Raw genomic sequence first — 27,954 nt, 5'->3', positions numbered from 1 at the left:
ATATTGGCGAGAGGGAAGGCCTCTTTGTGTCCGCATAAAAGAACACCTAGATAGAAAATCCAAAAACAAACCAAATACTCCACTAGGTACGTACAAAGCAGAAAAACATAACAAAGAAGATTTTGATATAAAAGTTAAAATCCTCGCACAAGAATCTAACATATCAGCGCGAAAATTCTTGAGGCTTTTTGGATTAATTTCAAAAACCCAAACATGAACCGCAGGCGGAACCGCCGAAACGTCAGCCAACGTGTAATTAATAAATATTATTTTAACAACCTCGTGTTTTCTTAAAGAAGAAGTTTGCAATTATCGAACAATGCCGAGGTTAAGATATAGTCGGTTCTGGGAATTTTTTCTTATAATTCATCGAACAAAAAAGTTGGCATAAGGATACTGATATTAAGTCGTACATTATCGTAGCACCTTCATCTTGTATTTTTAGTAAAGTATTTTCGTCTAAAAATTCTCAGTTAAATGTTCTCTTGCAACAGCCACAATTGACTGTTTAACTATTGTCAGTCGCTATTGTCGTCCGGCAATTTTATTGTCATTCTCCTTCTTCTAATGTTTATATGGTTGAAATGGACGTTCTTCGCTTTCCAATAAAGTCGAGCATCATTCTGTCATCCCACTAGTTGCATTTCGCTAGGATTTATCGTCACAACATTTGTACACGTAAATGTTAATGTCTCTTTATTGTGATGTGCTGTTACTCAATCGTATATTAAAATGAGAAGATTATTCTCTACTTTCATAGATTGCAATCTGACAGATTTTTTTCCAATACCTATTATCTAGATATTTCGGAAACGTATTAATATCTTATCTTATAGCATAAATAGTTGCTGCAGTCTAGTCAGACTTGAAGTTACGACCTTCATTTTGATGTTGCTTATTTATCAAAATCCTGTTTTTATTTTTCATATGATATAGTTCTAGACATATTCTTGTCTTGGTCTTGACACCAAACAAGGTTTTCTTTTTTGAAGAAACACTTCCAGAGTTGGTAACATAAGTAGAGGTTAGAGATTTTATCATTGCACCACCGAAGTTCATGCAAGAGGAACTGTTGGAATGTAGACGGCAAATCCATAATTTATTTTTTTTAATTATAATTATTATATTAATATAAAAATTATAATTTTTTTAATCCATTATTTTCGAAAGCTTTCCTTCTTTTTTGTTCTAGCAACATGTTGAAAAAGGTTATAATTGCGCGTTTTAACAATGTTAATTAACAATCTTCTCAGCCTCATCCTTGTTACGGTATTTTTGAGTGCCTCCTATTCCAATATTGTTGTCCATGGCAGACAAGAAGTTGTATCATGTTAACCAATTCTCTGTTAGTCAGTCGTCCAAACATCAACTGATTCAGTTTCATTTCTATTTTGACGTTTTAAATCATCTAACATTTTCTTTTCTATTGAATCTGCTGTGTGTTAGTTACGCACTTAGATATCTAAGTATACCGTCCTCCCTTATTCCTAGATCTGCTGAACACATGGCTTTAGAAACTGCTTTATTCTACCTTTATTAATACCGTTTGTCGTGTATCAAAGTATGCAACCTTACGTCTAGCATTTCCGCTTCACTTATGCTGTATAAAAGTCCGAAGAGCTATGCTCGTAGAAATATCAATTTCCTTGGCGGAGTCTTGCAAACGATCCAATGGTAGCTGTCGCCAAAAATAGCGAAAATAAATTGTCTTATTTTCATCACCTCAAAAGAACTTATAATAAGGCAACTTTGGGTGGGATGAGCCAAACAAGGTCACTAAATCTCAGCATCATTCTAGCCATCTAGGGTCTGGTGATAGTATAAAGGCGTATTGTACATACGTCGCTACAACGCATACACACTTGCGTCTGAATCTTTGACTAACGATGTGATATTAGCTAAGAAGGTTAAGAACGGTATCACTAGATAGGCCGAGATTGGAATACCTCAGTGATTTATGATGCCGAAGAAAAAAGGTTTCTCGAAACCTCAAGCAGTTGAAGAGACTCTTTAAATCAACGTCTCCATGTCAGTGCTAATAAAGCCGATAATTTAAAAGCACAAGTCCGTCGGCAGAAGCACTCCGGTAGATACCTAAACGCGGAGATGCGCGAGCAACATGCCGATCTTGCAAAGTCCTTCAGAGAAGGGATAAAAGGAAGGACGAGAGAAGAGCATCATTAGTGCGTTAAGATGCACAAGTCAGAAAAACGTAACCAAATCCCGCCCAGTTATAACCGATTTAAAATGGAAATTGCGCTTAAGAAATTTACATATAAACATAGAACGTTAGTATAAATTGTCTTTTTCAAGTCTGTCATATTCGGAACTCTTCAGCTCTGATTATCGAAATCTTATCCGCAGCTATCGAACAGCCGTGACTTTGAGCATGTATGTGTTTGGACAGCATAGTATTTAAGCAGTTCAGCTTGCTATTTAGCAGTTCTCTTCCTTGCTGGGAAGATAGATGTGAATATAGCCCGTTCCTTAGATTTATTACGTTCCGAATTCTTATAATTTTGTCGGCGAGTGTAGCGCAGCGATTAGATGTGTCCTGAAATTCACACTGGATCGATCGATGGTTCGATTCAGCGCATCGTGCTCACCAATCCTTCCGTACCTCCGAGATCGGAAAATTGATAATGAGAGGGTAAAGGCATCGACTTGATACATAGGAAGACACCGCAGATCAGTGTATGGAGCAAATATGCATTCAGTTACCTCTACGATGCTTGATGAAGTCGATTGTATGGCGCATTCTTCAGGGATTGATCGAGGCATACCACTTTATCTTCGCTTTATTAACTTATTATTGCAAGAAATTTTTTTATCAGGAATTATCGCGAGTACTATTGATCAGGAACTGTTCAATAGAAAACAATTCATAGTGGTTTTACATGATTTTGAAATGAATTCATCTGATATTATGATGCTACCGCTTGTAAGTTGCCGTTTAACCCAGCGGCTAGACTGACTTGGTGTGTTACATTATCATAAATCTTCAGCCTCTTATAATTATCCTATTTTTGGCGTCGACATCACTAATAATTCTTCTTACAATTTCCACTAAATTTTGGATTAAAAAGTTTTTGTTAAACCTACCTAGTTAAGAAAAATGTAGTGTAAAGTATTTCCTGTTTACAAGCATCACTTTCTTTATCTGGAATGTGCTTCAAGCTTTCCTTTAGTGTGACGAAAGTTCTATTCCTCCCTAGCTATGCTTGGAATCGATTTCGTCGATTTTATCCCTCATCTGAATCATCGTGGATAAGATTTGATGATGGAGTTCGTTGATCCGTTTTCATGTGAGGTTATCAATCTCGTTCTTTATGGGCGTCAGTTAGACACTCTTCGGCAAAACGACACCGTCCACTCTTTCTGGAGTCTCAGTAAGGGAGCTGCTTGAAAAAGACGTGCGGTTCTTATTTTTAGACGGAATTTCTCATTTCATGAATGGTTACGTAATAAACAGACGAATGCACAAAAAACGTACATGGCTAAGTTTCATGATTAGATCTTCTCTGTAAAAATGAGGTAGAAACCACTTTTTATAACTCGGTCACTGAAGCCGTGCCCATGGTTTCTTAGATTGTCTGTATTCAAAATGGTAAACATTCTTGCACTTCTAGGATCTACACTTTATGCCCTTTTTCAAGAATAGGTTCAAGGTAAGTATTTGTGTTCTCTTACCTACAGCAGTTCTTCTGTTATGTTTTCAAAGCCAAAATCAATCTTTTTCTTGACTTGATGAATCTATGGCTTCTGTTCATAATCATTAATATCACTCTGGGGTTTCCACACGACACGCGTTTCATTCAAAAGTTTAATAATTACCACTAATTAACAACACAATAAGAAAATACAACAATGTTTGAAGTGTAGCTTTTAAAACAAGTTTTTGAAATGGAGAACATATATACAATTGAAGTTGTATGAGAGCTTGCAAAGTATTTTGAAGAAGGTTCAGGAAGCATTTAGTAAAATGAAAGAACAATATATAGAATTTAATGACTAACTATGGCAAGGCATACTGATTTTCATGCCACTTCAGGTGTTATCTTTTACTACTGCTTGAGAGGACGATTCCTATGGCAAGAAGCGTCTATCATGTGTAAGGAGTACTGGGAATGGGAGCAATGGTTGAAGCATAAAAATCCGACACTACCAAAACGATGGACGTTGTTTAGTGAAAAAGCATTTAAACTTATGAAAAGGTAAGTTTGACTAAAAATGTCGACTTCCGGACTTCTATTTTTCTTTACTTTTTATCCAACTCTTGCGAACGAGTAGCATGAGCTACATAGTAATCGTGAAATATTACTAAGATCTAATTTAAGCGGCTAAAATCTGAGATAGTTGTAATTGCTCGTGCATTTGGTTTCCTGAGGACAAGTTCGGCACTTCCATGCTGCAACACATTCAAGAGTAAGCCTATTGTCTCATATTGCCGTTACACATAAAGAGTATGTTGCTGGTTTAGTGAGATCTCTTTCTTTTCCCGTTATAACATTATTAGGAATTTCTCAAGGTTTACAACTTAACGACTATGCTTCACAGGAAAATAGCTATTATTCTCAATAATTTATAACAGCTTGGTTTTTGGATGGAAATCTCAAACTCGTTTTCAATTTGGGCGATCATCTGTCGGAAGAAACTCTGTTGTACATCACAGTTTGACAATCAGGAGCGCTTTCATCCCGGTCGACAAGTAAATCATTGAGGACAAAACAAAAATGTTACATTTCTAGTGCTTAAAACTTGTATAGGAGTCTATTTTTATTATTCAGTAATTGAGCAGAAAAATTACTTGTTTAAATAATTTTCGAAGTCTTAAGATACTCGTGGAAGAAGAGCATATTTCTTTTAGAACGTTGACGGCACGAGGAAAAGACCGTTGGTCGGCTAAAGATATGAGGAAATTCATTTCAAAGGAGAAGCTTTTGAAGCCAGTCAAGGTAGAAGAATCTGCATGAAGACATTATCATTTCAATGGTTTAATTTTCACATTTCATAAACAGTTCTTAAATGCAATTTTTGATCACCCAACATTCATCGTGTTCTTTGTTTACTTCCTTTTTTTTCGTTAAGATTTCTGTAGCATTTCGTGCTATCACTATCACTTTCCTCCAACATTTCTTGTCTTGTGATGCTTACATGTACATAATTTGATTTTTTTCGTAGACTTCTGAAGTTTTGACGAGCATTTTTTTTAAATCTTCCATCATAGCCTTTTCTATGTGAATAGATGAATTTTATTCAAATAAATCTCGTAATTACTCGTGTCAATGGTGGCAAATGATGTAACGACTTTCATACTCAATCACAAGGTCACAATCTTTCTTTTTATCTATGCAGCTAACAAAAATTTGCACATAGTCACTAATTCCATTAATCTCTAACTCAAGACAGCTATGCTTCAGTTTAACATGCAAGTTTTATCAAATCACTCTGCTTTCAAATTATTCTAGTTCATTTTAGAATGAAGCGGACGATGTGTTCGCATATAGACCGAGTGAGATCGTTAAGGTGAGCTCTTAAATGCAGATGGCGACATAATCTTAGAAAGTCAGAAAGCATTACGGTATACTATCGATTTTTTATCTCTACCGTTCTTGACTAAGCAACTGCAATCACTTTAGCAAAAAAAATACACCCTTACCTCTTGAGGGATTAAGGATATAAGTGCAATACATCCATTTTCTAGTTCTTTGATTCAGTTTTACTTCCCTTGTTCAATATTTATCAATTTACAGAATCAAGATCAAAGAAAAGATAATGGGAAAAAGAAGAGAACACTGAACATTGGATCAGCGCCACATTGTCAGCAATAGCGGAAATTAGCGAGCAAGTGGTGTCAGCTGTGACGACTAATTCCGTCATATCGCTTGTATGTTTTTGCATGAAACCAACCAGAAATGTAATTAATAAAGTAATTTGAAACTGTGAGAAGTTATTCACTACAATCTTTGGCTTCATTATACTACAATAATATAAAGTATTGAAAAACAGCATATCGATAGAATGTTCCATCGATATAAAGTGTATTAATATTGAAACAAAACTCCTCAGGCTCTAAGTCTACGTGAATAGAAGCGTCTTCGACGGGGATAAATAGTAAATTATTAGTTTATGTTTGTTTGTTGCTTTTGCGCAGTTGTTTCAATCAAATAAATTGTTCAATTATAGACTAAACAGTAGATGTAAAGCTTGCTTCGTTGGGTATCGTGCTATGATTTCGAACTCGTTTGAGGTAAATTCATGATTTAAAAAGTATTCACTCCAAGTTTTTGGAAGAACGTTTTCTCTTTCAAATTTTAGCATTATTATACATCATTATCTATATGATTAAATTTTTAAAAATATTTTTGTTACATTTCTCCTCGTTATTTCACAGATGAGCTTCCACAAAACTGCAAGCCAGAGCTGAGTTATAAGAGGCGATACTGATCTCTTGGTGCCTGTAAAAATCAGATTTCACCCATTCTGTAAAAAAGGTGATATATACAAAACACTATGAAAAGAGTATAACATATGTAGTGTTTTCTCAACTGAGTTTCTCAAATATTTGTTAGCAATAACATTACTCATCTGCCGAAAGTTCGAAGACCACATACTCGTTAGCGAGGAAAATCCATAAAAAGCTTATGCTCATTGCTTGTGAGCTTACTTCCGAAACACACCAAATGAACGTAATGCCTGCTTGGACGAATATCATGGTAGTATTCTTTATTAGAATTTTGTTCTATCATTCCTATAAGTTTCAGCCTGTGTCACACCTTACATCATTATCAATGAGGAAGACTGAGTCAACTAATATGCATTTCTAAGAGCATCATCCTTATTGTTACTAGCCAAAAATTTGTGCAAGAAGCTTGATATCACTTAAAGTTATAAAGCTTAGGTAAGAAAGTTATAATTCCACAATTTCCAAGACCGACTGTCTTTTAACCTCGGCATTGTTTAATACTTCTTGATTCTTCTTCTTTGAACGAGCGCGAGGTTGTTAAGTTTATTATGAGGCTGACGTTTCGGCCGTGTCGCCTTCTTCAGAGCCTGGAAAGGTCGACTGACAGCGATCTACCAAGCCAAACACGTCAATAACTCAAACAGAGAAACTCAAAAACCAAGTCCTAACAGCGTGAATAACATCGAATACTCACCACTTCTCTGCCTTCGACCAACCGCTAGGTTGTGTCTGCGGAAGAGGAATGAGGTATACTTCCTTCTAGAGTGCCCCTTTATCAGACTAGAAGATCAATCTGATATATTGTGCGAAATCACGTGTGATTAGGAGGCACTCTTCCTTGCGGTTCATATTTGGGTTTTTGAAGTTAATCCAAAATGCCTCAAGAACCCTGCGCGTCGATATGCTAGTTTCTTGCGCAAGAATATTAACCTTAACATCAAAATCCTCTCCGTTGTGTCTTTGTGTCCTATGCGTGCCTAGTGGAGTACTCGTTTTGCTTTTAAATTTTCCATCTAGGTGTTCTTCTATGCGGACACAAAGAGGTCTTCCCGTTTCGCCAATATATTCGTCTCCGCAAGTTTTGCAAGAAATCAGGTACACTGTACCTGAGATCATGCAATCACCGTCTCTGCCCTGAGGGCAAATGCAAAATAATATAATAAATAAATATAAATAAATAAAATAATGTAATACAAATACAAAATATTATACATTACATGTTTTACACATACATTACATGGACGATGCAAAATTTTTAATAACACCAGTTATTTATCTGTAAAAAGTGATCTACCAAAGTAGGAAAGTACTAGTAAGTTTTCTAAGGTGTGTGTACTTTTCATTTTAAGCTTATTTCACTTTAAAACATTCATCATGCCATCTCATTGTGTCATTGGCCTTTTATGTCAAGAAAGTGATTTGGATGTCCGATGGCAAATCTCCATTTTGCTGACGTATGACAATGTGACAATTCATTGTGACAGCTTTCTACCAGTACATCTCACATAAGAGATCCAAGAACAAAACCAAGTTCTTCAGAATTCACAAGTTATTAAAAATTGGTGGTAATAAGAATTAATAATTGTTTCCAAACAGAAAATCTTCTCACCCCTAATGTCTGAACAGTCTGAAGAAGAATTCTCAAAGAACTGCAATGATGCTGTTATATATCCAAATTATTTCCAATAATTTCACTGTCGTGAAAAGAAACACAGTAAGTTAGAACATTTATCATTACTGATTTATTATTACATCATAGTGAAAAGCTGTCCTAAGGTAATGAACCTCAATGTCTAAACAAGGGAATATCTGCGTTTTCTCATTGGCCATAATCTGTAGTGTATATTCTCTTAAAAAGCAATACACTCTTGTCCCAAATTGAGCTGCTCTAAATGGAGGTTTTTTATAAATTATTAGGAGAGAGAACAGTTTTCGAAGAGCTATTCCGGACATACGATTTACGTCGAATTTTCTTTTCTAGTGATTTCAAGAAGTGCGGTAAGAAAACCTCTGGGAATCTTTCAAGGGGTGTATACCGATTTTGGTACACATGGCGTTTTTGTGTTAAGGAAACGAACCGAAAAGCTATATTCTAGGCAGCAGAATCCATTCAATTTATTCATTAAATTTCATAGAGTACTATTAAAATTAGGAATTGATAACACATTAGAAGTGACACTGTTCAGCAAAAGAAAGGTATTGGTTCAATCATACACGAGGACCATTAAGCCTATCATCCCTCCGGAGTCGGGTCGGAGAATTGGTACCAGACTTGTTCAGGACCAATTGGCTTCTTCAAATCCGCATAACTGGCGACTACTTAAGGGTTGAACAACAATTGTTTAATTTTCAATTATGAAGTAGTATAAGTATCAATATCCTTCATATTTTTACCCAGATGTCTCTTTAGTAAATTCCAGAAGATTAGACCTTCCTAACCATTTAACAACATAATAAAATTACTGGTTCAATGCGGCACCAGACCAACGAAGCCCTTAAACCTTGAATTTGGTTTGTAACATTGTTGTCGAGCAGTTCGTCTGTTAACAAATCGGAAGATTCAAATCGCTGCTCTCATGAAAACAATCTCAGGTGATAAAATAACGATGGATTGTAGACGATTTATTTATAAAGGTCATAATTTACTTTTAAAATGATATAATCCTGATCAAACACAACATGGCTACTCTGAAAAAAGGAACAGTTGGAATCTACTAATTCTACCAACGAGACACTTTTCTTTTGTTCGCATAGCATTTTGACGTCTGGAAATCGACGATTTTCCTGAAAACGTTTTCAGCAGCGGTCTAGTTGTTAAAGACTTCTTAGTAGTAGTAGCTTTCGAGATTCCTGCGAAAAAATGGTAATCGGTTAGCCAGAGATCCGATGTGAAATGATTCGTATGTGAGGGTTACGTAAATCTATTAGTCGAGAATCTACAGCGTTACAGGTACCAGATTTTGTCGAGGATTTTTGTACAAAATAATTGACTGTTTCTGGTTGCCCTTTTTAAAATGTGTGGCAAATTTGATCTAATTGTCCAAAGCCATATAACATGGATCTAAAAAGCGACAATGTTGCTAATTTCAAAACAATTTCCACGTAAATTAGTTCTTTTATTAAGGCTAGCAAACGGATAAAAAGAATCGCGAAGAAATACCTTTCTAATATGTATCCACCCTACACACATAAATTAGTTGGGCATTTTAGATTCTTTCGAGTTTTTTCTTCGTTTCATTAAACCACAATATTATTTGACATCGGTCTCATCCTATGCACACTTTGGTTTTTTTATGTTTTTTTTTTCATCGATATTTCCGTTTTCTTGCCAAGTACGATAGATTGTTGTGGTTTTTGTTATTATTTGAAAAATAAAGGACAATCAATCAGTGCTGATCAGTCTCGCGCTATGCATTCGACTTCATCAAGCATTGTAGAGATTAATAAATGCATATATTTGCCAATAAAATGACTTTCGGTGGCCTACCGATCTATCACGTCAGTGTGCTTATCCTCTCAACCAAGTCTGGTACCAATATACCGATTCCAGCGGAATGGAAGGTTTAGTGTGCCTGGGTACGGGATCGAACCAAGGATTGTTGGAAATCGTATTGCAGGCCACCTCTAACTACTACGCTACACGCGCACCATTAGTATTTAAATCAGGTGTATTGCAAATGCCATTTGAACACTTTCAACTATAGCAACACTCCACGAAAGTAGTGTATTGTAACCATTCAGGATTCTTTTTGAGATCAATTGAGAATTGTAGAACTATTTTATAATTTTCTGCGTTATTCGTTTCCATCTACACATGAGACTCAACCTATCTTTATTCATTTATTCACAGATAGGTCAGTGACTCCGTCATTGATTGCCAAATAAAATCATTACAAAATTCTTTCTGTTGAAAGCCACAAGCCATATGACGTCTTACTTTCAAAGGAAAGGATCCTAGATAGTCGATCTCGCGCACGCTCCTCCTCCTTAGGTTACAAAAGAATTCTTCATCAGTACTGTCCGATACGCTTGTTGAGTGTTCTCTACAATTTTTACACGAAGATTACCCTCTTCTGCATATCGTGAACTTTGAGTCACAACAACAGCAATCAGGATTCCGTCATGAAACCTGTTGTATGGACCACATCCAGGCCGTATTCAGGACCATAAGAGTATGTCGCCAGCATCATTTGCCTCTTGAATTCACTTTTTTCAAATATGACATTACATTAAACGCATTTCCAGCGTTGGAACGAAATGTATCACAAAAACACAGCTTTTATATCACCCTCTAACCATACATCGTGAAAGAGATCCAGAGATCGAAATAAGAAATTAGAAAATCTCTAGTTAAATATAAGATTTGATCCCATCCATTGCAGCGTTTGGTCAGGAACAGCTACTTTGTAAGTAGATTCCTCGCGAAAAGTGTCTTCTGGTTGAAGGCTCCTCTCAAACGATGTTGAATAGCTCGAGGCCAATGATTGCCTTAGGCGAACTAGCTGGGAGCAAACCTACAAATAATACAGCTATGAAAACCAGACATTGCGAAAAATTACCGACTCACATATATAGTAGACATCCTCAGCTTCTGATCGAAAAGTCGCACGTCCTCTTTGGTAATGGGATGGTCTTCAGGAGGGCAGAATGATAACTCTTCACGAAGAAAAGCATCCGTAAAACGAATCCCTTCACACAGATGTGAAATGTCTTTCAATTTCTCGAAACTAAAACTTCGTGAGCTATAAAAAATACAAGTAAGAAATATGTACAAAACTATTCTGAAATGACAGAGATACCTTTAAGAAAGTAAAAAATAGTGAAACGTAAGGATATGAAAACACCATATTCATGTCTCAAAAAAGAAGAATGAGGAGAAAGTAAATCAACCATCTTAGTCGTTGACGAGTGCGTTCTTCTCCCCAATATACCATCACTTGAAGCTCACTAGCTGTTCGCTGTTGCTACAACAAAACTACTTTAAATGGATCTAATAAGTTTCGAAACCAAAAGGGAGTACAGAAATACAGGTATGCAAAAAAGCTTACTGCTGTTGACGCAGTAGAGACAATTGAGTTCATTGAAGATATGGGAGAATGGAGACGTATGGAAACCAGCTTAAAAAGGCTAAAATAACTGTAGGCGATATTAAGCACGTCAAAATTTTTTGAAAAGTTAGATGAGCGTTACGATAAATTTTTCTTCAGGATAAAATCATAATTATAAGTTTTAAGTGAATTTTGTTTACGACCACATATCTAAATGTGTTACTACAGAGGACATTTAAATGAAAATAAAAACAAGACGTAAGCAAAATAAATAACAGTGAATATCCTTTCCTTAGAGTCACCACGATCTATCACAATTCCAGGAGCTGGACGAATATCAGCAGGAATGTGTTCCAGAGCGCCAGATTCTGTAGTGCATAAAACGACTACACGGGAAAACGCTCGTCTAAAAGTTCAAGTTTTATAATGAATCATATAAGATATAATCACATACAATGCTCTTCCAATAGCTTCTGAATCAACAACGGTTGTTAGTAACAAACCGGTTTCCTGAGTTTGTCAACGAAAATGAGAAAGTTGATTCATGACAAGACTGTAAGATATAAGTTCCATTTCGTAAAATACGTAGGTCATCTCTGGCCTTCACTCTAACAACTGCAGCTCCACCCAGTCCTCGAACCGGCATCTTAAAAGAAATAATACTTTATGTAGAAGTGTATTAAAAAAGTAGAAAGAAAAATTAAGAGTTTATTTCAGCTGAAAGTAACCATAAAAATGAAATTAACACCATTGAAGTTACACAACAAAGATTTAAGAAAAGAAAAGAAACAATGAAACATTATCTATAAATAAAAGCTTATAAGAAAAAAAAGAATACCCTATAGTTCACTTGAGGTCCATCTCCTCCCTCCACCGCAATCAGAAGATTTGTATAGAATCGAGCAATCTGAGACGGGGAAAATTCAATTCGAAGCGGAACAGTACGACGTGCATCCAGAAGTAAGATTTGGCTGTCCAAGAGCTGCAACCAATATAGTCATTCTTCATTAGAGCATTGAATAGTGATAGGAAAGATTTTAGAAAATAACTAGTGTACAGTAAAAGGTGGTCCAGAATGACTGAGCTTCGCCCTTATTCGAAGAGAGGTATCTGTACGATTGGTAACATCAACGTTCGAAACAGCTGTATCTCCAATAGCTACGAAACCGAACGCTACTTCGAGTTGAGGGATATAAAGCACAGACCTAAATCTCAATTTTCAGAAAATAAAGCTGTCATAAAATTCTTATTGGTAAGTGAAAAAAAAACCTCCGCGTCGGATTAGAAGTCAGTTGTGAAAAGCATGGAACCATAGCGTTTGTAGATAAAGAGCTAGATGATCTTGCAGAGGAATGCGGTCGAGAGCTCAACTAAAGATATATTCGTCAACTTCATTCACTCGCACGTCATTAGGTTGTATGGGGCATACGAAAGAAGTGAATAACGACCAAAAACAGCTACGAGCCGCTCTCTGGGGAACTTAGCAAACCTATTAGTTGCCTTACGACTTTTGAAGAGTATACGTGGACTTACTTCTTCAAGCTCTGAAGTGTCTCACCACTTCTTCCCAATCATAGAATCAACCAGTATACACAGAATCAAGAATGATTATGACTAATGTATGTTGTGTGCAAACCATCCCAGCACAACAGATATAGGAATTATATCTTTGATCATAAAAAATACATAGTTGGTTTTGGCTTACATTTACTCACAAACAGCAATAGGACGCAACATATAGTACTATGCAGCTAACGGAGTGAAGTGTCATCATAGAGATATGCGTACAATTACCAAAATATGTATGAAAAACAGCTTGAATAGCTAATAAACAAGCAAACAACAGCACGGAAGTTGATGAGAGCGAACACAAAAATTTATACACAAATACTAATTGTTTACTTATTATACATAGAGTGCTTGCTAATTAGATCCTACTTGCCTAGCTTTCCCTTTATTGCTTTCGTTGCCTTATAACCCTAATCCAAGGATGGAAAATGGATTGTATACGGGGCTTGAATGCAACTTTACAATCATTCTTCTATTCATTATAAATGGCCCAGAAAGATATCAGAGAGACAGAATAAGATGCAAGAGAGCTTTAAGGTGAACATTGGGATGGCTGACAATAATGATTGTGGCTTAAGCCACCCAGTTGTAGTTGCAACTTCAAAAGATTTGTACGTTTGTATTTTATAGAATACACACGCAAACGTCGCGATGCTCGAAAAGGATCACCACCAGGAACGAATATTGTAAGAGAAAGAGGAACTATTAAAATCATAAAAGCAAAAAAACCGCCTCACAACGCACCTCTCCCTCGCATGTAACCTTCCCTTGATTACAAGCAGCACCATGATCCATTTTCTAAAATGTATACATTAGGAAATAAAAAAAAAGAAAATCAAAAAGAAACCGAGAAGGAAATAATATTCAAATGAATGTTGGCGGTACCATTCGCTTCGGAGTAGAGTCTTCACCATGTAAAGCATTTTGAGAGGTGAATTTTTAGCCAGATATATTTCCAGTTCGTCTTGATCTAATCTCTTTTTTAACCCACCTAAGACAACGTGTACAACGTCTAAATTTTTGTGTCAAGCCCATGGAACAACGTATAATTTCTCATCTCTCACGCAACGAATAATATGTGACTCATGATTTTCACTGTAGTTTCGCAATAGCCCGCCCCTTATTTGTGTATTCGGCTCTACAATTTGGCTTATCTATTTAGTTTTCCATGTTTCTATTGAAATACGTTGCTGTCGCCTTTGGCGGTCGATTTTGCAACACATGTAGTATATTTCTCCAATTTTATACAACATTTACAACTATCCACTTTAAAGAAAAGTATTTATCGCCTAGGAACCCTATAATAAACGAGGCTTGGCTCGATCTCGCGCTCCAAACAAACCGAACTCTCCATCCTTTGAGATCAGGAAAGTGGTTCCAAAAAAAAGCATTACCTGGAAACATCGGTAGGCCACGCAAGATCGTATAGGGCAAATATTTTACCTGTTCGAGGCTCAGCTTAATAGATTGTAAATCCCAAAGTTATTGACCAACGCCAAAAACTCTACCCTCTTATAAATTCAGTACTACAACTATGATTCTTAAAAGAGATTTCAAATGAAAAACAACCAATTGCTGGTAATAACTGGATGTTCCACGGATTTCCACTCACTGAGGTTTTTCCTCACTGATGGATCTCGAGCCGGTTAGTCGTGAGGCTACGTGGCGCGTCCCCAGGTGGCGGATAGGGGGTCAAACGCGAACCAAAAGCGACCTTGTGCTTCCCAGAGCAGCAGGTGGATCAAAGGGATGAACACTCTTTTTCTGCTGCGCAGATCTGGCAGTGCAAATTGTATTCTACAAGTCAATTCGGCCAAAAGCCTGCAAGCAAGTGACTAGGAAGTACATGGGAGGCGGTTAGGAGTCCTGTCCACTCAACTGCAATGAACTCTGGGAAAGACTGGCAAGCTACTCATTAGTATATTCAGCCCCCATGGTTAGAGCCCGGCAAGCTACCCCATGGGTACAAAAGATGCCAAACAGAGTAAAATAAATGAGAGTCATTCCCCTGACCACGAAAGAGCCCCCGATAAGGCAGCGTTGGGTAGGACGAGTACGGAGAGGCTGCTACAATCTCAGGGCTATCTGGGCTACCTAAATGTGATAGGACTAAGGTGACGATCTGTACCTACAACGCAAGATCGCTTGCATCTGAGTCCGCTGTTGAGGACTTGCTGATGCAGGCCAGAAAGATCAGATACGACGACATCGGACTGGCTGAGACGAGGAGACATCATTCCTTTAACGCCGTTTATGATTCTGGAAAAGAACTCTTCCTTGGAACATGCGACAATAGAGGAGTTGGAGGCGTTGGTGTCCTCGTCAACACGAGTTTGGCCATGAACATCGAATCGTTTAAACAACTAACAACCCGAATCGGACGGTTAAGGTTGAAGAGATGTGGGCCTATGCCGGCTCTAATTATCTACGTCGTCTACGCAGCTACCTCAAGCTACGACGAAGATGAGGTCGAAGCGTTTTATATGGACTTGGAGAAGTTCTACAGAGAAGATCATACCTCCTTCAAAGTCATAATTGGCGACTTCAACGCTAAGATTGGACCGAACAGGGAGAGAGGCTATCCGAGTTTATCACGACGACCAAGACAATCCATGGTAACTCAGAGTTCCAAAAGCCCCTCTCTCAACGCTGGACGTGGGAATCCCCCAATGGAGAGTACCATAGTGAAATAGACCACATCATAGTAAACCGAAGATTTTGCATAACCGATTTGGGTGTGCAAATGCACTGGCTCGTCTCTTCACAGGCTACCTGTTAGAATGCAAGGTTCCAAACAATGGAAGACCAGCAAAACCGTGTTGTTGTACAAAAAGGGAGACCTCCACGACATTGGCAACTATCGCCCAATCTGCCTGCTGTCCGTCGTAAATAAACTCTTTACTAGAGTCATTCTCAACAGGATGGACAGAACATTGGACGAGGTACAGCCATGCGAGGAAGCAGGGTTCCGAAAAGGATTCAGTACGATAGACCACATACACACAATAACGAGGCTCATCGAACTATCACGAGAGTATAAAAGACCGCTCTGTCTCACTTTCATCGACTTGAGGAAAGCCTTTGACTCCGTTGAGACAGAAGCGGTTATAGAAGCTCTGGGAAACCAGGGCGTCGCTACCCAAACACCACTCCTTCGTGAGCTATAGAAGAATTTCACGAATAGAATACCGTATCGCCATTTTACAACGCAATTAAAATGAACGTAAAGAGGGGTGTTCGACAAGGCGACACAATGTCGCCAAAACTTTTCACATCGAGCCTCGAAGACGTTATGCGAAAATTGGAATGGGACAATGAAAGAGTGAAAAATGATGGTCGGCAACTACACCATCTTCGCTTTGCTTATGATATCGTCCTTATAACATCAAACATCAGTCAGGCGGAACGAATGCTTGCCGACATTGACCGAGTATGTGGAAGTATTGGTCTTCGACTATACATGACGAAAACGGTATTCATGAAAACGGATCGGTCTCAAAGGCCCCATTTAAGCTCAACGGAACAAATATCTCCGAATGCAACAGTTATGTGTACCTAGAAGAACTCGAGAACTCAAATGATGAATGACGTAGCTCCATAGCTGAGCAGGAGGAAGAGAGCAGCTTAGGGAGCTTTTAAGAGCATCGAGGATGTAGTGAAGAGGATGAAGAACACTCGACTCCGTGCCCACATTTTTGAATCAACGATGCTTCCTGCATTAACATACGCATCAGAGACCTGATCGCTACGTAGGCAGGATGAAAGAACACTCAGCGAAAGGGCGATGCTAGGAGTGTCGCGTGTCACGCAAGTGAGAGAGGGAATACGAAGCTCGGACCTACGTCAACGATCGAAAATTAGAGACGCCGTCCTTTACGCCAAAATGTCAAAAATAAGGTGGGCCGGGCACGTCATGCGACGAAATGGCAACCGATGGACAAGAGCCGCCACGGATTGGATTCCTCGGGATGTCAAGCGCACAACAGGAAGACCACCGACCCGATTCTTCAGAGTTCTTTACAAACACGCTGAAAGAATGGTATGATGCTCAACGTGTCCCTAGAGCGAGCAGAACCCTTTGGACCACTCTTGCACGCGACAGGGACAGATGGAGGAATTACTGGCGCCCGCTTGATTCAATGGAAGATCAAAGGGAATACAGGTGATACAGTTGAACTGGATGTTAAATTGTATGTTCAAATAAACGCTTGTGTTATGTCGGCCGAAGAGAACTGAACTTTTTCGAATTGTTCAACGAGTGTAAAAAATACAATTCATAAGCCACAGAAACATCCAGTGTTTCTCATATGCGAAGAAAGTAAAGAGAGGTACATAGAAGGACAAAGATGACTTCAGTGGTGGAGCAATATGATGCATCACGACACTTGGATTATCGAGAACAGATTTTGCAATGGACTGCAGCTTCTGGGAGAATGAACAGAACTTTAAGAATTTTTGAAGTACTTCTAATATCTCGTTGTGAAAGTAAAGTGGCTTGGGCAGGCGACGAATCAGAATCGAGGGTACCAACATCTTTTGAAGAGATGAACATATTTATTAGACTGTGCCTTCACATAACAACTGTTAACACTATTAAGAGGAATTCCAAACTTCGCTTATGTATTCCATCCTCTTGAATCCCAAATCCCATCAAGAGATAAATTTGAAAATCTGTCTTACTTAGCTTACAATGAAAGTAGAACTGGAGACTTTTAAAATGTCTTCTAAACAATATGCGAATTGCTAACTTTGCTTCAGTAGAGAAAATTTCCTGTTTGAAAACCTCTCTAGGACGCTGGAAAGATTGCACAAGCTCAAAGAGTTTTCAAATTGGTGAGTAGAAGCTCCTTAGGTAAAGGATTAACTATTCGGCTTTGATTAGACCATGAAGGAAGTGGCATGTGGTCGATTCCATCAACCATCATAGGAATGATTGAATGCGTATTTGGCCTATACACTAGCCAAAGGTGGCCCAATGATGTTTCAAGTTAGTGCTTTTATCCTTCCAAACAAGTTTTAACCAACTCGTCATCCACGGAGAGATGAAGGCATGGTGACCTTAGATGAAGGGATCGAACCTTTGTTCGATACAGTGCATATTGCAAATTCACCTCTAATCACTGCTCTACACCAGCCCCTCCTGAGGTTATATATATGTATATATACTATAAATATATAAATGTTATATGTATATATGTTTGTATATATGTTTGTTTGTATGTATATATACATATATACAAACTCCACAAGTATATATATAAATGGTATACCAAAAGGTTCAAAAGTTGATGGCAAAACGTTTAGGTTATACGAGTTGTTACGATAGAGTCGAGTATCTCTAATGTCTTCAATGATAAAACATATGGAATCATAATAATAAGCTGGTACTCTTAGTTTCCTTCTTCTTAGAACAGTTCCGTCGCGAAAAGAACTAACCCGTTTGCAAAAAAATTTTGCAAACTTTAATTTGTACAAAATAAGCTTCTCAGGCGACGCGTGATATAACGTCTGCATCGGGAAGCTGTATAGATTAAATATATGGAGAAGAACAATAAAAAAGTAGTGGGTGGGCGAGCAAAATAAAGAGCTGAAAGGAAAATGAATCATGCTAAATAGAACGATAGCAAAATAAAGTCAAAGAACAACCGTCAATGTGGCAGAAACCTTTGAAACCATTTCATTGTCAGGAACAATTGTCTTATTCATATCTGTAGTTTTATCCTGAACAGAATATGTTAGCCTTGAAAATAAATCAGGAAGACAGCCTTTACAGAAACACTTGAAACTTAACCTACCAAAGCATTTTCTGCCACAGCGAATCCAGCCTAAACTACAAATATATTGCGCAATGTTATTGCGGCAACTATAAAAGACAGCTCCTACCATGATTCCACCACTGCTACATGATTTAGTGGAAGAGAGATTACGCGAGGTACACGGCAATGATGGTTTACTTAAATAGAGCAGTGTGAATGCACCTTTTTTTACTAATTAAGATATATGCACTGACATATATGAAACCGGAGGCGCAAAAAGGTGATTATGAGCTTTTCGTGCCTTCACTCGACTTTTTCTATGCTCTTCCAACACCTTCATTAACGATTCTGTGGAAGCACCAGAGGGTTGTTTCTGAAAAATTTTTCGTTTTAATTCTGGAAAGGTGTCCGACTAATAAGAAACATTTTCATAAACGGGTTAAAAGATTCGACATTAGAGATAATTCCACCGTTCTTACAAGAACTCAAACACCGCGATCTCTTTTTTAACGAATAAATAACTGAGAAAAACTATGCTGTTTTTCATGCCAGGGTTATCTGTGTTTCGCAAGAATTTACTAACCTAACTTATGTGTAATAGTCACTTTTAAATATACTTCTTGCTTAAGTTAAGACAATAAATACTCGTTTCAGAATTTTTGATTATCGAAGATACACTCTTCGTTAGGATCAAAGGTATTCCTTTAAAACCTCTTGAATTGTCCTTATACTTAAATGAAGCGATCCCGTGGTTTCCGCAACAGAGTGCTCATCAAGTGTAGATGAAGCTAAAAAGAAAAAACAACTCTATACACATAAAAGGAACCCGAACTAAAGCCAATTTTTCCATGTAAATTACCTTCAGGCAGGATCAGAGATATACCATGGAATTCTTTAGCAAGATCATGATGTCGAGATGTAGCTTTGGCTATTAAGGCTAAAAAACATATATGTATATATACACATATATGTATATATATGCATATATATATGTATATACACATGTATGTACGTGTGCATACGTATATATATATATATATGTAAAAGAGTGAATATGCAGTGGATGGCTATAGAATTAATATGAAAATGCAGTAACACACAAATAGGAGTGCTCGTTTGTACGACTCCTGAAGATGAAACAGAAGGGTTTGTCGGTTCGTTGGTAACATACGATGAATCCAGAATCCGCTTGGGAGTACTCCAACTATGACTCAAATTAAGCTGAAATTTGAACGCCTCAGGAAGCTTAAAACATACAGTAACAGTTCCAAGAAAGTTCTTAATCACTTTTTGCATGTCTAATAGCATGTGATCGTAGTCTTTATTGGTAACATCACTCGTTATGTTTTCCTTGTTTACGATGTTCTGACAAAACATTTTAGTACTAACGGAAACCTGGAACAAGATATTCAATCGTTTAATAATGATAGAACGAAATACTTGTGATTATACCAACCGCGCCGTTGTTGCTTTCTGAAGGTGCTTCATTAGCAGCATTCAAGCATGTTCCGTCAGATTTCAGGCAACAATCACCATTATCCTGCAGTAATATAGTTGATGAAACGAATAACTGAGAAAGTTTTAAAAGACATACCGGCACTGGAAGGCCTTGGGAAAATCTAGCCTTATTTGTTTTTTCGCACGAAGAATGATTAATAATGGACTGGTGACTGCCTATGTTTAAGACATGAGAACGCTCCTCAGAGCTGTCCCAGGATAACGAAGAGATATTCGATCCGTATTTTACCACTTTCATAAAGAATACTAAAACCCTCAAGGATCAGCTGAATCTACCCCCAAATTCAAAGACTAGTGGTTGGAGGCGATTCCGATGGAGCAAGTATTGGTATTAGCAAATATGAGATATCGGGTGATGTAACATGTATAATAAAAAGTATAGTTCGATTAACATGTCTAAGCCTAAGAAAGAGTCGCTATAGTTACTAGTCTTTAGCAAATTTTATTTATCGAAAGCACAAATTTAAGTACTAATAATAAAACCACTACTTTATTCTTCTATTATAAATACACCTGTTCTTCGTCATATTTCACTTGCAGTGTTCAAATGTGTAGTTCGTTTGCGAATTTCTCTTATTTTGAATGAATTCTTTTCTCAACGATGTTATATTCTAAAATTTTACATTGTTCTTAAACGTGTTCCTTTCTTTTTGTTATGTAGATTTTTACAGGCTGTCTTCCATGGCGGTTCATAGTAGAATAATAATATAAAAAAGACAAACCACGTGCATCAAGAGGTTTTGAGCCCAAATAGAGCGATTATCTGTTGATAGCGAAATTGAGAGCCTCTCTGTCGATCGTTTCAATGATTTTGCTTGCGGCTCATCATCGACATTCTGCATTCTGCATAGACTTTTCGCTTTCGGTACATCGTAGAAGGACTTATCGTTCCGTGTTTTTAAAATCGATGCATTCTCGTTGTTGCTAACTTCACTACGCCTTTGTGCTCTATCGGCACTGCGAGACTTTCGTTCTTGTTTCAGTTTTTTTCTTCTCTCTTTTTCAACCACGATTCCTCTACGTTCCTGAGATTTGTCAATGTCAACTGCTACTTCACCACATTCCTTTCTGTTTTCGCCCTAAAAATTGCTTCCATCATTATTCACACATGTGAGCAGCAATAAGCCTACAATTTTATTTGGACGGTTCATTTTCGGGCATTGGAAGGGTAGTGGTTGAAGATGTTGTAAAACACATGCATAATAAGTGTAGTTTTCCACGCCTAGGGCCAGCCAACCCTCACAACCATCCGAAATCGGCAGATTGGTGCCAGATTTATTGGGACAAGCCTCCTTCGATCTACAAAGAATAGCGACTCCATTTGAATGAATATGTGAGAGAACTCTAGCACAGCTATCAAAATTTTCCAGCAATATGTGTAGATCTGTAAATGGATACAAGGTAAAGCAGTGCACATGGCCAATTCAATTACCCATTTCTATTCCAGAAGAAAACAAACGCACACGTTCCATAAGCTTGAAACGTTTGTCGTTGAACAATCCTTAGAGATACGCCACGCATTCGAAATTCATTAATTTTTTACTTTTTTTTTCATTTACTAAAATTGACCCAATACATATTTGGTCCAGAAAATAATTCGTTATGACCTTTTAATATACGAGGTATAGTATTGATTGCCTAACAAATAAATCTTGTACGAATTCGCTTCCACTGAATGAATGGCGGCTTGGTCACGTCGAATTGCTGGGTCGACTCGTGACCACATGTATTGCATGGCACTTTTATCCACTGCGCTTTTCCGCGCACTCTAACTTACCTCAACTTTCCTTCCCACCGTTTCTCCACACGATTTGGTAAGTTTTTCCACTTTGTACGGTTTGTTATCTGAATTTTTGGCGTTGATATGCACACATCGCTGCTCAAGAAAACGAAAAATCTCACACTCTGCTAACCTTCATATTACGACGATCTGTTATTCCAACGTATTTAGTATATTTTAAGCTTTGTTAAAATTAAAAAAGAGCTAATGAAGAAGTTTGCGATTATTCGGCACACATAGAAGAAAAAACATAACTAGCCTCGAAGAACAATTCTACTACCCTCTCTTGAACTTTTTTTCGCTTTTTCTTTTTCGTAGTCTTCCTTAAAATATCATCGTTATTTTATTTATTTTTTCTAGTTATTCGTCGTAAAGTCGAAAAGAAAAGATGTGATTTACAAATATGATGAGATAAACTCCATAATCGTTGTTTTGTCACCGACACGAAGAATTAATGTGTGACAAAGCAGAGAAGCTGTTATACCACTAAGGTTAAGTATTGTTAACCATTTATTTTTTGCATAGGTAGGTTATATGTTATTGCCTTCGCATTCGTATTCTCGTCCGATCGATACCTATCGTTTGTGCGCGCATCCGCAATGCTGTTACGGCTCGCTCAACCTATCACAGGTGTATTTTTGCTCTGCCTACTTTCAGTCTATGTTAATTTTGTAGCCTTTTTTCTAACTCACAAAACTTTATGCACTTTTTGGCATAGCAAAATGTTTGAAGTACAGACTTGGTAAGTTAGAGAATAGTTCTACGTAGTGGTTTTCTATTGTGGTTGTTAAAAATTGTAATTATGCATCAGAAAGAGAGACTTGTAAATTATGTAGTTAGGTACATAGAAAAGTACACATGCGATGTACACATGCGCACACACATTACATTTATGCACAATTGAAAAAAGCTTCAAAAATTTTTACTCACTCACCGACATCATATGATTCTACCTTCTACACCGCAACACCGCAAATAAACTAAACCTCACTCAGTGCTGTTGTATTATCATCGTCGTACTGAACAAACACCAACCAATTCATTCAAAAGTATGACATTATCAGGGCATTATCAAAGAATGTTTTGTAACAATTTTTTCCTCATTGGTATTACCAGCCCTTAATCAAAAGTATTTCCTAAGCAGAAGTGCTCGCATCTTACCTCTGGTGGTACGTTCTTCAACGAAAATGCGAATGCTGACAGAACCTAAATCTTTAAACTGTGGTCCGATATATATACATATAAACGTTTGTTCATGTGTACGTATTAAGGTATACCTACGTATTTTCATGTGAATATTTGGGCGTGTATATTTGCTTGTGTGTGTTTGTATTCTTCGTTCGTGTAAAGATACTCTAAAAATTTGAATTCATTTTTTAAATTAGCGACTCTTCAAAACATTCTCATCGAGAATGGCGTGTCATTGGTTTACTTGATATGATTTCAGTATATCGTTAATAGCGAATTAAATAAAGATTCAACACCAGCTGTTGAGGAGACTGGTCCGGCAGCATCGGATGAGCCAACTGGATCAATCACCGAGGTTCGTTCATATTTTAATCGTATGGTTTCGTAATGCTAGCGGAATAGCTGTGTAATATAAAATGATTCTATATACTGTACATCTAACTAGGTAAGCATTTACAAGTATTATACTGTATACATGTGTACCACTGCTGCTAGTATAAGTCGCAGCTCGTTATTTCCGTGCGTCGAACACAGAATTCAGATTGCGTCTACTTCGAACGTCGACAATAAAGAAAATAAGACAAAAGAGTCGGATGATAAAAGGAGCGAAGCTGTCGAAGATGCTGACGGTGAAATTAATTCACAATCAAAATCCTAATATTTCATATGCTCTTATTTAGAGACTATTAGCAAGCTCCAATCACTCCAGGTTAATATTGATCACATCACGCATCATTTGTTCTGGTTTTACTCTTGTCTTCAGTACTTTGATGACAATTTTAATCTGTCGTTTTGTCTTGTCGAAGATCTTATTCTTGTCTAAGTTGGATTCTGTAGTCCGTGAATGCACTGGAAATGTTGAAGTAGGTACTTTTTCTGACACTACCAATTCAGGGCGACAGATTGCTGATGGTGAAGTGAGAATCATCTTAGAAGAAATCATTGAAGCTACGACTATAAATACTGTATTTTCTAAGCTCTGAAGCTCAACATTTGCAATAATATCTTGTTTAATTGTTTGTTAAAAAAAAAGAATAAATCATTGAGAAGACTTGTACGAATGAAATTGTAATGTAGTTGAACACTCGGCTTCGTCAAAACGATTGTCTGAAAAAATGCTAGGTGTTCACATAACTTGCACCCTTTAAACGATTTTTCTTCACAAAATATTCAATAAAATGTTTCTCTAAAATGTGACGTTTACATTTTACATCATTTAAACATGATTGAAATCCGTATCGTTTACAATATACACTATATATATATATATATATATATACATATTACAATTATTGCAGTGTACAACCTCTACATTGACTACATCTAGTATTGACCTGTTTGGTACACATTAAAGTAGATTTTTTCGAACCTGTTATAACAGGCAACACAGCGTCTGTGTCATTCCGTTGTCTCGAAATTCTATCAGCCTTTTCAAGTACATGGCTAAGTGATAGCGTTAGGACACTAATAATTTCATAAATATTCAAGTACACTCGTATCTTGTGATGTCTGAGAAGTCCCTGGTAAATTCTGTTGGGAAGTTCGAAATGTAATCTAATCCTATGAAACCTGTCTTCCATATCGTTGAATGAATTATAGGAAACATGGAGGTGAGCCATAACCTTGAACGTTTATTTGTTAACAAAACTTGACAGCAAACGACGATGGATTGTTTAGACCTGATGATAATTCTAGTCTATAGTAAGCACATAATGAGTTATGATGGTTTATCCAAAACTCCCAATAATTTTCCGACAACTAAAGTACTTGAGCACCGCGAAGAGCTTGGAGACTTAAGAAAGTGACTTAGCTTTGTCGCTTTGAGGTTATAGAACAAGATTCTTCTCGAATACTACTTTTGGTGTACATTTGCTTCAAAATCCACATTCAAGGAATATGCAAAGAATGCCCAAATTCCTAAATTTTTTGACATCATAAAGTATACGAATATATACATATATATTAGAAAAGAATGCCTTTTTTGAAGAAAACAGTGGAATTCTACGATTTTTACTTTGGTCATTAAATTTCAGAAAATATGCAAATGCAGTGTATGGCAATGCTGTGTTAGGACTTTTATAAATTCCAATTTTATGACATGTTATGCAGACAGAAATCATTGGAATTAAATCCATCAATTAAGTGTGTTTGTTCTTAATTCAATGTTATCCTCAGTGTTGGTGATATTAATGCCTCAGGGATGCGCTATGCATTCGAGCTAATACATATTAGAGATGATTGAATGAGTATGACATTTAAACAATGACTTTCGTTGGGCAACTCACCTATCAAGTCAATGTTTTTATCCTCCCAAACATATCCACTACCAATTTTTGGAATCCGGAATGATGGAGGCCTCGGTTGCCGAGAACACGAGATCGAGCCAAAGGCAACGTGGCCAAGCACTGAAATGCACCCCTTTGGTAAAATTGCGAGGTCAAAATTTTTGCGTATTATTGAGTACCATTATTTAGCTCTATTCTTTTATTATACAATTAGAAAGTTTGTTTCTCCGCAATTAAAGTACAACTAGACGTCGTAATGATCTTATCGACATACGGGATGAGAATAACAGTGCTTGCAAACAGTTATGTCGATTGCCTAATTGTCGTTTTACTTTCCACCGCTTTTAATTTTCATTTTCAATGTTATTGTGGTTGTTAATAGCAAATAAACGAGTTGATTGACATTAACACCGAATTTCATTATGGTTCCGCCGCTTATTCTCCTCTTTTCTGAGGAATTGCTGTAGCTGCTTCGTATTATCATTCATACAATTTCGAGCGAATGGAAAACCCTACATTTTCTGTCAACAATATTTTATATGGATATCAACAGGTAAATTTGAAAATTCACATGTATTTTGTAAGGATATTTGCGTTCTAACAGTAACACTTTAAGATGAATGATAAAAAAAACCGGTGTGCTCGAAATGACGAAGCTGAATTCGTGGACCAAAATTGCCAAGAAAAGAAAGTTAGAACTTCATTCACGAAAAATCAGGTTTATTATTTATTCACATAATTAGTTAGTAATGTATTAGGTTGTTCGGAGAATAATGTTGCTTTCGTAATGTCATTTTTCTTCTACAAAAGGATAGAGGATAAAGTGGTTGGCGTTGATCAATCCCTAATAGATGCACCATGCATTCGACTTCATCGGACATCGTAGAAGTGATTGAATGATGTCTGGCCTATACTATAACTTGCAGGTGCTGCGCGATGTGTCAACTCAGTGTTTTTTATATCCTCCCATACAATTCTGGTACCAGTTTGCTGAACCGGATGGATGGAAGGTTTGGTGAGCCCAGGGCGTGGGATCGAATGAAGTGTGTATTGAAGGACACCTCTAACCACTGCTCTACACGTGCCCCTTTCTTATCTCTCTCTATATCTTTTTCTTGTATATGTTTTAATTAATTTCATAATTAATTAATGCTGCCAATTATGTTTTTGACATATCTAAAACGTTAGAATTTCAGGTGTCAAAAGAAAAATTTCGACAAGTCTATTTCTACGATTTCAGACTGGGACATAGAGTAGCACAATTAACGCATGGGGTCAAGGAGCTGTTAACAAACGCACAGTGCAACGTTGGTTTCAAACTTTCACCGTGGAGAATCCCACTTCGAAGATGAGGAAGGGCACGTTAGACTGATAAACGTAACGATAATAACGGACACGTGTAGCGCAGTGGTTAGAGGCGCCCTGCAATGCACAATGCATTCGATACCGCGCGGCGGGCTCACCAAGATTACTATCTCTTCGGAGTCGGTAAATTGGTACCAGAATTGTATGGGAGGATAAAAATACTGCCTTGACACATCGGCTGGCCCCCGCAAGGCATTGTATAGGCCACATATGCATTCAATCACCTCTATGATGTCTAATGAAGTCGAATGCATTGCGCATCCCAAGGATTGATCAACGTCAACCACTTCATCCTTTATCCTTTAACATTAATAACAGTATTATGTTTCTTGCTAAGCACATTTCTACCATATATCGTTCGATACTGTGGAGAGGAATTTGCTTTTTTTTCTTTTTATAGGATTCAGAATAATTAAATTTATTCAAAAGTAGATTGTTGATTGTTTGTTATGGTTTTGGTAAATTCATTTGTTGATGACTGTTTGTATGTGTGGGCGAAAACCATTAGTGACAAGGAAAACACAAGCTGTTTGAATTGCAATAAATTGTTGTTGGCGCTCGTGTACAAGAAACACGTGACGACTTCTAAACGGGTGTATTCTTTTAGCATTTATCTGCGGCATTCTTAAGTGATTTTCCCTCTTTATTGTGATTATTTTCGAAAGCTTTCCTTCTTTTTTGTTCTAGCAACATGTTGAAAAAGGTTATATTTGCGCGTTTTAACAATGTTAATTAACAATCTTCTTAGCCTCATCCTTGTTACGGTATTTTTGAGTGCCTCCCATTCCAATGTTGTTGTCCATGGCAGACAAGAAGTTGTATCATGTTAACCAATTCTCTGTTAGTCAGTCGTCCAAACTTCAACTGATTCAGTTTCATTTCTATTTTGACGTTTTAAATCATCTAACATTTTCTTTTCTATTGAATCTGCTGTGTGTTAGTTACGCACTTAGATATCTAAGTATACCGTCCTCCCTTA

The 27,954-nt window shown here is 37.2% G+C and overlaps 1 protein-coding gene across 1 annotated transcript in view; it reads right to left on the bottom strand.

The window, feature by feature from the left end:
- LOC309797662 (uncharacterized protein) overlaps positions 1-27,954 on the bottom strand; it is a gene marked incomplete at its 3' end in the record, with an annotated part of 48,445 nt that overhangs the window by 334 nt on the left and 20,157 nt on the right. The window contains exon 6 of the mRNA XM_082646118.1: positions 21,080-21,436. Coding sequence (XP_082502244.1) covers positions 21,080-21,436 — 357 coding nt within the window. The remainder of the gene's footprint in view (positions 1-21,079; positions 21,437-27,954) is intronic.

Source organism: Mesoplodon mirus, assembly GCF_964341445.2.
Source record: "Mesoplodon mirus genome assembly, contig: HAP1_SCAFFOLD_839, whole genome shotgun sequence".
NCBI classification, from domain to species: domain Eukaryota; kingdom Metazoa; phylum Chordata; class Mammalia; order Artiodactyla; family Ziphiidae; genus Mesoplodon; species Mesoplodon mirus.
This window is presented reverse-complemented; position numbering and strand designations above follow the sequence as displayed.